The sequence below is a fragment of the Molothrus aeneus genome, chromosome 7 (genome assembly GCF_037042795.1).
Source record: "Molothrus aeneus isolate 106 chromosome 7, BPBGC_Maene_1.0, whole genome shotgun sequence".
Lineage (NCBI taxonomy): Eukaryota > Metazoa > Chordata > Aves > Passeriformes > Icteridae > Molothrus > Molothrus aeneus.
The window spans coordinates 16,351,402-16,364,427 of NC_089652.1; the positions used below are offsets into that span (position 1 = coordinate 16,351,402).

General features: G+C 48.9%; 1 protein-coding gene across 1 annotated transcript in view; it reads left to right on the forward strand.

Annotated features, from left to right (window-relative positions):
- Nucleotides 1-5,591: 5,591 nt before the first annotated feature.
- The window catches only part of PDE11A (phosphodiesterase 11A), a 103,985-nt gene continuing 96,550 nt past the window's right edge, over nt 5,592-13,026 (forward strand). Inside the window, exon 1 of the mRNA XM_066553272.1 lies at nt 5,592-6,410. Within this exon, the coding sequence (XP_066409369.1) occupies nt 5,592-6,410 (819 nt within the window). The remainder of the gene's footprint in view (nt 6,411-13,026) is intronic.

Sequence of the window (13,026 nt, forward strand, 5' to 3'; positions counted from 1 at the left end):
GCACCGCACCGCGCACACACCGCCCTGCACCGCGCACACCGCACCGCACACACTGCACCGCACACACCGCACCGCACACACTGCACCGCGCACACCGCACCGCACACACTGCACCGCGCACGCCGCACCGCACACACCGCCCTGCACCGCGCACACCGCACCGCGCACACCGCACACCCCCACACACCGCACCGCGCACACACCGCACCGCGCACACACTGCACCGCACCGCGCACACCGCACCGCACACACTGCACCGCACACACCGCACCGCGCACACCGCACACCCGCACACACCGCACCGCGCATACACTGCACCGCACCGCGCACACACTGCACCGCACCGCGCACACAGCACACACCGCACCGCGCACCGCACACACCGCACCGCGCACACACTGCACCGCACCGCGCACACCGCGCACACCGCACCGCGCACACCGCACCGCGCACACCGCACCGCGCGGCTCCGCGGTGCCTGCAAGGACGGACGGAGGGCGGGCGGCGAGCGTTCTGCCTGCTCTTTTTCACAAGCAAATTAAATATTCAGAAATCCTCCCTCCCTGTCACATAAGCAGATGCAGTTGTCAAGTAGAAGGACGTGATAACATTTGCTACTTTTTCCATAGATCTACACGGGCTGTGTTGAAAAAAGTAACATGTTTTCTATTCAGGAATATTATCAGTGCTACACTGTTGGAAAAGATGGAAAGCCCAAGACAGGACCAAATCTTTGGGGTTTATTTGGCTGTACAAAACAAAGGCAAAACTAAGAGGTGACATAAGTAAGGTGCAGTGTTGGAGGGGACATACATAAATTTAAAAAGCTTTTTTTTAGGGGGATGATAGCCTTACAAGGATTTACTATCACAACTGTCGACTTTCCAGGACTGCTGATGAACTTGAACTACAGTTCCACAGAAACAAAAATCCTCATTCCCTGTATTAAAATATTGGTACGATTTCAAATACTCTGTACACCAGGTCAGAAGGTTTATAGCTTTCCTAGAACGCTGTAGTGCCAATGGGCAAGTTTTAATTTCTGATTCTGGAGAGTTTTTAGATTTTGTTTGCTGGTCACTACCCCCTACTGGCATCGTGTTGTGCTGCAGTTGTTGCTTGACTAAATATCATCCAGCATACTGGTATGCTATGACTGTTGGTTTTTCTTGTGCTTTTCACAGAGAAAGTCTTGAAAAACAGTGAAACATCTAAAAGGGAAAGTATTCTGTGTGAGTTTCATTGGTTTTGTTTATATTACTTGAATATAAATTATATTAATTGAATCAAGCTATTAATTACATACACAGTCCTGTGTCCTGTTGTTATTTTGGGGTCTTTTTCTGGTTACTAAAGTGCTTTAGAATTGTGTGGCTTTTTTTTCCCCTGATTTCTATGAGGTGTTTTGTGACATTCACTTTATACTGGAATTTCCTTCAATACATCATCAGCACATAGTAACTATTTTTTCCTAGTAAAATTGTAGTGAACAAATCATACAGATGTTAGTACAAGTTTTGAAAAGAAAGCAAACGAACTGATATCTAAATTCACTTTAGACAATGGGAAGAGTCAGCTCTGGAGGACAGAAGAGAAATGTGAGCATGTCATTGCAGTAGTCTTCAGTACAAGAGAAGGCTTCTGTTGAAAAAGAGAGGTTTTAGCAGGTATGGAAAGAAACAATAATGACTTTTCAACTTCTGTCAAGAGATTCCAGGAACTGGCTATTGACAACCCTTTTTCTAATGCCCTTCAATGGAGCACAGCCTTGTGGAACTCTATGTCAATCTCATGCTCATTTAAAAAAAACCTAAAAAACTGTATGAAATTAAATTTGGATATTCTGGATATTGGGATTGCAAAGATATTCACGTAGTTTAGAAGCGGTAAGTAGTTGTATATGAAATTATATGAAGAACTGCAACTCTCCATGATGCAAAAAGGATTTATATTTTACTTATTAAAGTGACACAAAGTATACCTTGTGCCTTTTATACTATGCATCATTTATGCTCCCATCCTCCTGGATTCTACTGGACTGCTTCCCCCTTTCAGACAAGAGTAATGTTTAGTGTTTAGAGTAATAAAGTGTCTCCCCAAATGACAACATTTTCTCAAGTGGTTTTCCCAATTGCATTTTGAGGAGTGATATTCCATTGCCTTCCACAAAGAAAAACACTGCACCTGAGAAATGCACTGACATTTCTCCTTGTCATTCTTTTAGGGCATCTTAGAGCATTTCTCTGTGTTGTACCCAAGGAAACCAGATGCAACTGGCTAAAGCCTGCACTGCTGTCTGAGCTGGCATTGTGCATCCCTGCTGACAAGAAGTACATCATACCTTAGATGCATCAGATGTAAGATGCTTGTACCTCACTGCAGCATACCTATAAAATTACAATGGTGGCACAATCCCACGGCATTGACAAATTCCATTTTCCTATTTTTGCCCTCCCACAAAAGGCTGCAACTAATCTACCTCAATCCAACACGAGGCTGCAGCCCAGGGCACACTGTGCTTCTTTAACTCGCCCTGCAGACAGAACAGAGACCCCAGTTTTCTCCTAACATCCATCAATGCACACCAGGCCAGGCTTCTGAAGGTTTTATCCAGGTTTTTACAGCATGTCCAAAGCCTGGGCAAGTTACAGAACAGTCAAACCTGTGTGATCATCTTTGTCATATTTCATCTCTACACGGATTTCAGGTTCCACAGTTCTTTACTGTTAACTGTTACAGTAATTTTTTTCCTATGTATTCCATGCAATGGAGACAACTGCAGTTTTACTTTCTTCAGTCTTGACTGCTATTTGAGAGATTGTCAATATGCAGATTTCTGATGCAGGCAAATCCAATGCAAAGAATCCCAGCAAAAGAAACTAAAGATGTTGCAAGACTTCGAAGGACCTTGTTTATACCTAGGCTTACAGAAACACTAAGTTGCTTTAAGTGTTTAATACAGAACTGCTACATAGTAGCCATTTTGTGGTAAACACTGGTGTGCGTGTTCAAACCAAACCTTACCGCAACGAGATGGTAAAAATTATATGCATATAATTATTTCGCACCCAAGGTCCTCGTTTGAGAGCTGGGGGTACGCGCCGGGCTGGCCTCCAGCAGCTCACGCGATTTCTTTGTGCAAGTGGAGTGTTTGTGCCAGCGCTGCAACACCGCAAATGCACCCCGGGGGGCTCGGGGCAGCCTGGGGCGCTCGGGGGCTCAGGGGGGGCGGTCTCCGACAGCGCGGTCGGAGGTCTCCGACAGGCTGTGACAGCCCGAGGGGCTGCGCCCGCCGCCGCCTGCGAAACCCCTGTGCGTCACACAGCTCCGGCAGCGCGCTGGGAAACGCTCACCGAGCCTTGCCCTCCCGAGATGCGCTGCCTCGTCATACCCGAGCTACCCGCAAGGAAAAGCTCGGCTTCTTCAGAGGTGCGAGCAGCTCGGGGACGAATCCCTAGAGCGTGTCCTCCGACCTCCCCGCTTTCCGCCCCCTCGCCCCGCAGCCCACTCGCCGCGGGTTCTGCAGCCGGGCGCCCTCCGCAAGTCGGGCGGGGCACGGTGCGGCGGCCGGGAGCGGTCTGTCCCCGCCGCCGCGCACCGCCCAGGGCCGGGCTGGCCCCCTCCGTCCCCCGAGCGCCGGGGCTGCTGCCGGGGGCTGCTGCCGGGGGCTGCTGCCGGAGCTGCGCCCCCCGCCCCCGCTGCCCGTGCGCCTGCGCGCCGCCCCCGCTGCCCTATTGCCGGTGTGTGCCGGCGGCGGCGGGGTTTCTCAACGGAGAGAGAGCGAGCCCGTCCTCCTGCGGCAGCATCCCTGCGCGGCGGGGAGAGTCCGAGAGCTGTGTGAAACCCTGCCGAGAGCGGGGGGCAGGCACGGCGCCCTGCCGCCAAGAGGCCCGGGACCCGCGGCGGCGAGGGAACCGCTGCTCAGCCTGCAAGGGCGCGGGCACCGAGACTGGGAGCCGAAATCCTTTGTCTGTGGCTTCGTAAGCTGCCTCCGAGCTGCTCAAGCCGAAGCATCTACACGGAGCCCCTGAGGGTCACCCTTGCTGCCGCGGGAGACGCGGCGTCCTCCGGGACACACACGTAGCCCTTCCATCCCCCTGACACCCACGCACCAGCCTGCGCTATCGACACGTGTCCCAAAAGTGCTCCCTCTCCTTGCAAGCACTGCCCGCGCCCCGCGCCGTAAGGGGCAGCTGCAGGGACAGGGTCCCCGGCAGGTCGGAATCTCGTTCGGTTGAAGATTAGCCCGTGTGTTTTCCCAGCCACCCGAACTCCCATTCATGAATTTCTGAAGCCGCCTTCATTCAGTCTTTGGTGAGCGCATGAAAAACATTTTCACGTGTTAAGATCCATGACTTGTTTTTTCAATCGCTTATGCGTAGGCATTGATTTAGCAATGAAAAGTGCTCCACGTGCGCATAAAAATAACCCTTGTCCGTCTGCCGGCGGTGGATACGGTCGGTTTCCGTCTGGCAGCCGGTGATGCCCCAGCGGTCACCCAGGAGCGCCTGGGCGCGCCCGCTCCCGCCGAGCCGCCCCGGAGAGCAGCGGCTTGCGGCACAAAGCCCTGGGCGGCTCCGGGCGAGCAGAGCCCGCCGTGCCCCTCAGACCCCGCGGGAACCGTGCGCACCGGGCTGACTCGGGGCTCCGCACGGGTGGGGCTATCGGCAAATCAACTCAGTGATTCAAGAAACGGAATTCACTCAGGATTCTTGGAAGGGCTCCGTTTTTCTGCTTGTCACCTGAAGTACTAAAGCTGCTCAGACAATGGTATAAATGAGAGCTCTTAAACGGGAGCGCTTCTATTACGTCCCGCTGCCTCTCCCGCGGACCCCGGGCGGGAGCCGCGGCACGGTTCGTCCCCTCCCCGAACGAGCATCACAGACAAAAGGCCCCTCCCTTTCCCCCGATGTTGTTGAATGAAACTCCCTAGCACAGCTCCCCACTGCCGGGGGTCCTCCCGCCGGGGGACGCTGCGCGCCCCGCCCGCCCTGCCGAGGCGGCTGCTGCCAGGCGGGCGGCAGTGCCCCCCCACCCGCAGCGGGGTTTGCCAGCGCTCCCGCCAGCCCTCCCTCCTCCCCGCCTGCCCCCCCGCTCGGCTCACGCGTCCTCCCCTCCCTCCTTCTCAGTGGTCTGCCGGCTGGCTTACGCAGGAGCCGCCGCCAGCACTGACAGCACTTGGCAGAAGGGGTTTGCCCGAGCGCTCCCGGAGCATCTCCAGAGGCGCGGCGGCACCGCCTGCCCGACTCAGCACGGGAGCGGCCCAGAACCGGGAACCGAGGTCAGAGCTGGCGAAAGGCTGAAAACCGGGAAGCACAAAAAAATACCTAGAAAAATACCAATACTACTGCTACTAATAATAAAGAGTGGTGGGCAGGGAAAGGAGGTCGCGGGGGAAAGCAGAAGGCGAGGAGAAGGCGCACCGCGGAGGAGGAGCCCAGGCAAGGGGCAGAAGCGGCCCCCCGCCGGGGCTGCCGGCATCCCCCCTGCCCCGGGGCGGCCGTCGGGGCGGCGGCAGCAGCACGTGGCGGCGGCGGGGCATGGCCAGCGCGGGAGCTCCCGCGGCCTGAGCCGCCCCCGCCGCCGGCACCATGGCAGCCGCCGGCGATGCCGGCCTCGACGTGGCGGCGGTGGAAAGTTTCCTAGAGGGGCACCCGGAGCTGGTGGAGAAGTGGCTGCAGAGGAAGAACTCGCTCCCTAAAGCACCTGCCGTCCCCGCCGCCCCCGCCGGCGGCCCGTCGGAGGAGCGGCGGAGCAGCGACGGCCCCGGCGGCAGCTGGGGGAGCGCGGGCGGCCCCGGCGGTCCCGGCCCCGGTCCTGGCCCCGGGGGGCTGCAGCGCCGAGCGTCCCAGAAGGAGCTGCGGAAGAGCTTCGCCCGCTCCAAAGCCATCCACGTCAACCTCACCTACGACGAGCATGTGCACGCCCGGGCGCAGGAGCCGCTGAGCAGCGTGCGGCGGCGGGCGCTGCTGCGGAAGGCCAGCTCCTTGCCCCCCACCACCGCGCACATCCTCAGCGCCCTGCTGGAGTCCCGCGTCAGCCTGCCCCAGTACCCCCCCACCGCCCTGGACTACAAGCGCTACCTCAAGGAGCACAACGAGCGACAGTTCTTCCTGGAACTGGTCAAGGACATCTCCAATGACCTGGACCTCACCAGCCTCAGCTACAAGATCCTCATCTTCGTCTGCCTCATGGTGGACGCGGACCGGGGATCCCTCTTCCTCGTGGAGGGGACCTCCGCCGGCAAGAAGACCCTGGTGTCCAAGTTCTTCGACGTGCACGCCGGCACCCCGCTGCTGCCCTGCGGCTCCACCGAGGACAGCAACGAGGTGCAGGTGCCCTGGGGCAAGGGCATCATCGGCTACGTGGCGGAGCACGGCGAGACGGTCAACATTCCCGACGCCTACCAGGTAGGAGCCGGGCAGGCTCCCCGGGCCGCAGCGGCGGAGGCGCGGACCGAGGAGGCCCCAGTGGCCTGGCCCTGCCTCCCCCCGGGCTGTCCCTTCCTCCCTCCCGCAGCCCCGCCCGGGGTGGCCCGGCCGGGAATGGCGCGGTGGGCGCGGGGCGAGTGCCGGGGGGACGCCGGGGACAGCGGGAGGGGAAGCCCCGCCTGGGTGGCCGATGGGGCTGAAGGGGCCCTACAGTGGCACAGCAGTGCTCCGGATTTCGCAGGAGCGACAGGCGCTTCATGTGTTTCTAAAGCACGTTTTGGAACCGCCTGAAGAAAAGTTAAAAAAAATGCTCGTGACAGTCCCAATGATGGTGTCATTAGATTTCTGTCTCAGTGATCCCTGGCTCTCCGCTGCTGAAAAAGTCTCTTTTCCTTTTAAAAGATCATATATTTTCACCTTTGCATATACCCACTCAGCCCACATGGTACGTGTTCTCAAACGCATTCCTAACAGTGTCCTGTTATTCTCCAGCAAAGACTTTGCCCACCTTTTACTTCTTTAGAGGCTTCAGTGTGAATTGTGAAAATGCAGTTCTGGCTTCAAGGCAGAAATTGATGAGCCTTTGCCCAAATGTGCCAATGTAGAGCAGAGCCTTCAGTTTCCTGGCTTGAAATTTACCTCTCTTTCGGGGGGTCTGTTGCTAGTGTTTATTTGTGCAAGACACTATCAGCAATTGAAGGTTCTTGAGAAAATGAAGAACCACAAAGTGGCACGTTTTCTCAGTTAGGATCTTGGTAAGCTTGAGAAAGGTGGCAGATGTATGTCTCAAAGAATTTTAGTAATAAACATTATCCAGTGTCTTGTTTTAATCTAAAATAATAACAAAAACAATAAACATTAAAAAGCTGATGATGCTTTACAGTATACTACAAGGAAGAAACTTGAAAAAAATAAGATTTGGTTATTTTTGCTTTTTAAATACAGAAGAAGAACCAGGGTATATGTATTTGGGGCTGAATATTTATTTGTCAAGCAGTATTTGAAAAATACTAGGCACCTCACAGATCCAGACTGACAGAGGTTCCCAACCCACAGATTTCAAAGGGAATGGTAAAAATGCTCGACTAAAATGAGTACTGGATCACCTTTGAAAAAAATTCAACTGGCTTTCTTCCTTTCTTTTTTTCCCCTTTTCTGCATTATACACTTTTTCTTGCAATCTGATTTTGTTACTTTCACTTGTAGAACTGCGCAAATCCCAGAATATCTGCGGCTGTAGGTGAAGCAGTATGTTCTCAATACTCTCAACTTGCTAAACAGATAAAGGATATCTGAGTTTGGCTAGGAAGGAACTTGATCCCTCCTTCTAAGCTCTGGATAGCTCCAGACACCCTTTTTTTGGAGGTGAGAATGCCACTGAAAGGGCATTGCTTTCTAGTCCTAGGGATATATATTGTTTTATTTTTAATTTTTTTCTTCAGTGTTTCTTCACTTTGTGTTCACTTCTCTGTGAAAAAGTCCAGCTTCTTTGAACAGTTTATTTTCTGTTTCATCCACAGAGAAAAGTGAAAAGCAATCCATCCAGTTGCCATTCCCAGTGCTATTTATGTTATACTTTTGTCTGGCTCTTATTCAAAATCAATTTAAATATTATAAATAATACAGTTCATTGTATCCTTAAGCCCTAAGTACATTAGTTGCAGTAGATGGGCAAGTTCTAATCCAAGTCCATCCTGTAATTACATCAAATGCAGCTTCCCTACTTTCAGTGGAGCTACTTTGATTTACTTTAGTGCAAATGAAACTTAAGACCTTCCAACTGTAATGAAAGTTTTGCTGGATAATAAAACAGGGCCCAGCTTTCAGTCATGTTTCTGAGTTAGTGCAGTTTATTTTTTCTTACTTGGCAACACTTACCATTGTGCCTCATCAAAAGGAGACATTTCTAATTGAAGGGTCTAAGGAGCTCTGTGGAAGCCCAGGTACCTGTGCGTGAAGAGGTGACAGCTGTTCCATTTCAGGTCATTGTATTGCTCACAATGGAGCACTTAAAAAATTAATAAATATGATAATATTATTTTCTGCCACTGATGATGAAAGTGTTTAATCAACTGTCACATAGAAAACAGCACCACCAGGAAACTCTGTCAGGTGGAGCTGAAGAAAAGGGGTGACAGAAGAGCACCATTTTTTTGTCCATTGAAGAAGGTTTCTACACTGATGCTAACTGTTTGGCAAGAAAAGGCCTTACACAAGGTCAGAGGAACTTCTAGATTAATTTAAACTTCTTTTGCTTGCTTTTTTAAATTAACAAACTTATTTAAAATAGGTAAACATACTTCCATATCATCAATTAGTTAGTTTACTGTACTGGGAAATTTATTATTATTCAACCATCTCTGTTTTCTCAGAGCCTGATCAAATACCATTTGGAATTCTACCACTGAGTACAAATTGGGTTGCCTGCTTGTACTGTCAGCTATGACTGACATTAATGGTACTTCAGTGCAATCAACATTACAATTAAATGCTGTCATGTCTTGTAATGTGTTCCATGCAGGCAGTCCCCTGTGCCCACCAGCCTGATTGTTTCAGGGAGTATTTGTAAATGACTGCTTGTGGCTTTATCAGAGGCAGCATACTATTTCAATTACACATTTATTCTTCTAAGAAGAAAAAATACAAACAAAATATTATTAGATGGGGCTTTTCCACAATCCAGGCGATTGTTAGTATTGTTGAGTGGGACTTTCAAAATCTGCTCTTGTGAACAATCTTTCTTAATTCAATAAACATACATAGATACAAGGTTTGGAATTAGTATCACATATTGAGGACTGTATAATAAATACTTCTTTTAATACTAAACAATGACCATATAAGATCTCACAGTAGTTTAATTGATGAAGTTCAGCTTTGGCTGAATAAACTTTTGGAGGCTCACAGCAATAGAAAATTCGACAAATAATTTATAGAAATGTTTAAATGAATGTCACATAACTGATTCAAAAGTTGCACAATTTCATTCATGGCATTAAAAGCTTTATTTATTGCATTGCAAAGTCATTTGATGAAAGTAAGTTTATAATTTTAGCTGCAACATGCATGATCTGATATGCAAGTGTTAGCAGTACAGAGAATTTGAGAAAAGGAAAGCAATTAGATACTTTCTTTCATTTTCATTTTGAAGCCAGTCTAAAACTGTTTCTCCTGAAATTAATCCAGTTGAATTGTAAATCAAACTTTCAGTCACTTTAAGTTCTAAAATAAGGCCTTGGACGCTCCCATATGTAAATTTTTGGAAGTATTTCTGACTCCTTTTTCATATGGGAATAATGAACTATATCTTGAGCACACACGTTGGAAGAAGAATCAGATCTTAACTGGCAAGGGAATTTGGGGCCTAAATATCTATTGAGGCTCCTTTTGACAGAGAATAGATGTAGCTTCCATCATCACATATGAAGACTATTAAGCCCATTTTAAATACACAGACAGAGACCATTACCTGTAGTTCTTAGAAGCTGTCTTCAAATTTAAGGTTTTTTTCCCATTTGAAGCTGTGGATTTTTTAATGTCATCCATTCTTCTCATAGGACATCCATGGTGTTTAGCTGAAATTACTGATAATTTAAATTTTGTTCCATCTCTTAGAGCAGTATTTAAATAATAAACATTTTAAATTGCAAGTAATGTTTGGTTTTTGATATACCATTAGCTGTGCAAAAATTAGGAAACAATTTAATAGCATCCCAAATCTTTCTAACTAGTGGAAAAAATATTACCCTCTAGAATAGTAAGCATATATCAGAAAGTGGTGAAATGTGTGTTCTGCCATTTTCCAGTGTCAGCAGAATAAAGTTTCTGCACATTTTATGTTAACTTTGGAATTTTAAAAGTAGCTTTAAAAGACAAAAGACAAAAATGGCTTACCAGATGGATGTTTTAATAAAGCATGTAGCAAAGAGGAGAAATATTAAATGGAGTCACGCTAAGACATGAGTTTTGTAAGTTAGAGAAAGTGCTGTAAAATATGACCAATTGTTTTTCAATATAGTTCAATTCCTCAAAAATAAAATATAACCACATTACTGCAACTGAAATCAAGGAAAGTAAAATTGAGCTCTCTTTGTACAGGACTTTCCCGTTAGCTCTTTCAAGCTTAGGCCAAGTGTAACATAGTTAATGCACACACAACCCTTCACTGCAGGTTTTAGAAATCCTCCAGTACCTGGGTACAGGCATGGGTGTTGTCTTTTTCAAGCCCTCCTGGTGAGCTCTGAGCATTCAGTCTCGTGCTGTGCCAGGACAGCATCACAGAGATGCTGCTCAGAGATGCAAACCTTTGAGCCTGGGGGGCCTGTGTGGGGCTGCCTGTGGGTGCAGAAGGTCAGAAGAGGCATGAGGCACATTCCCTTACACAGGGTAGCTGCTTGCCATCAGCAGTATTAACAGCAGATCTCTCTCAGTTTCTAAGAGCAGTTAAAGCATTAAAACCCCAGGGCTGGGAGGTTCAGCTCTGCAAGTGGGAAGCACTTCCTTCTACTCAGTAGCATCAGACAGTGGCACCAACAGCTCAACAAATTCCAGTGTTGACTCTTAACAGGAGAGACGTTGCTCTTAAGAGAGCAAAGATTGTAAGACCTGGCAAGCAGAATACACAGTGGTGTTTAAAGTTTCCATGTAATATAGAAAAAATTAAAAATCAGGTTTTCTGTGCTGTACATTAAATAGGATTAGGAAGCGCCATGGGGAATGCAGGAAATAACTGCAGCAGTAAAGACTAAGATGTTCTGATGTGCTTTGCATAAAAAGACACTCCAGCCCATCATGCAAAATTTAGGAAAACTTGAAATTCTAAGTACAAGTCCATAAATTGGTGAGGGGGTGTTGAAATCATCCCTATGTCTGCAGCCCACTGGCTGTGAACATGACCTTCATCCTTCATGTCACAGCGGTGCTGGCCTGGGAGAGAGATCTTTCTACAGGAGGCAGGTCCTAGGAAGGAAAGGCAGAGCGCCCTCAGGGCAGCAGCTGAGGATGTCTCTCACCTCCTGTCACCTCCCTCACTCCATAAGTCTTCTCCAGGAGCAGTTTCTGACTGATGCATTCAACATCCTAAGACCTTCCCAGGTCACATCACCACAGCTCTCTGCAGATGCCCACCAGGGGCAGGAGCTCCTGGCTGAGGGAGCTCCTGGCTCCAGGGACACAAAACAGCAAAGGCTCAGTTGTTTCATGTCCCTGTGCTGCTGCTGCTGTGGATCCCCAGGACAGACAGGGCTGTGCAGTGCAGTGTACACTGCTGGTGGCAGCCCTCAGGCATGGTGGGGAGTCACACCTTCCCTCCACAGTTGTGTGAGCAGGTGAGGCTGCCTCCCCCACCAGGCAGGCAGTGGCCTGGCCCCCAGGGTTGCTGTCATTACTCTGTGGATCCTCACCAGCTGCTTGCTGCCCCAGGTGTGCTCGCCGTGCATCTGATGCTGAGGTATTTGGGATGAGCAGTAGGTGGCCCAGCAGTGGCTGTGCTCAGGGTGCCCCAGTTGGGCTTCTTTGTCACAAGTGTCTGCACTAGTCCCCAGCTCTCCTTCCTGCAACAGGTCCCTGGGCTGCTGGCCCTGCAGAGCTTTGGCAGGAAAAATTTTTGGAGAGCTGGGGTGGTTTTCCTTTTGGTAAGCTGATAGACATTAACTGGTTTATTGCTCAGCCGATCCATCTGTCTGAAGAATACAGATGTTCTCAATTTTTTTTTTTTTTTGCCTCAGACATTCTAGAATGTCTTTGTAGAACAGATGTGAAATTGGTGACATTCTGTAGCCTATAGTTCCTCATGAGAAAATAGTAGATATATTTGATGAAAGCAGGTCAGTGACCTGAATGAGTCAAAAACTGCAGGATTTGGCCCTTCAGATTTTAGCTGAGCTCCTGTTACAAGCACAAGACTGAGTAAAGCTGTAGTTTTGTGTGGTAAATAATTTTGGTATGTTCTGCTTGATTGGCTTTCAATTTTTCAAAACAAATGGATATTTCATTTTGGTTATTTACAGTTATATGCTATTGTATAGCTTTTCTACAGAATAACAAATTTAAAAAGTATACATGCATTGTTATGCAAGTTAATTTGTTTTACTTTTCTAAAATAGCCCTATTGGAAAACGATGAAAAATAAATGAAAGTAATGGCTCAGTAGCTATGTGCTAACAGGGCAACAGCAACTCTGTGCAGTTTGAGCTTCATGTCTCTAGAGTGTGCATTTCAAAATGAGTGCTGCTTTGTCACAGTAAGACTGCAGCTGTAACACTTGAAACTGTGTTGCCCACCTGAGTAATCTCCAGCAGGTGCTAGGTTTAAACCCATACACAGATTTCTCTTGAAACACACAGGACTCTTGTTGGTTTCCTTGCACAGAGGAGTATTAGCTTTCTAAAGCCACGTGTGTGTACATGTCTTGTATAAAGAATCATTAATATTTAGGAGGTCAGCACAAAGCCCTGTCCCAAAGAAATGGTGGAATAAGATGGGAACATAGGCATGGTTATAGTTGGTGCCCAGTGGGGCATCAGTCAGGGCTGGTACAGGAGAGGAGAGAGAACCACCACAGATGTCATCTCTAAATATTGAAAATTAGAGGAAA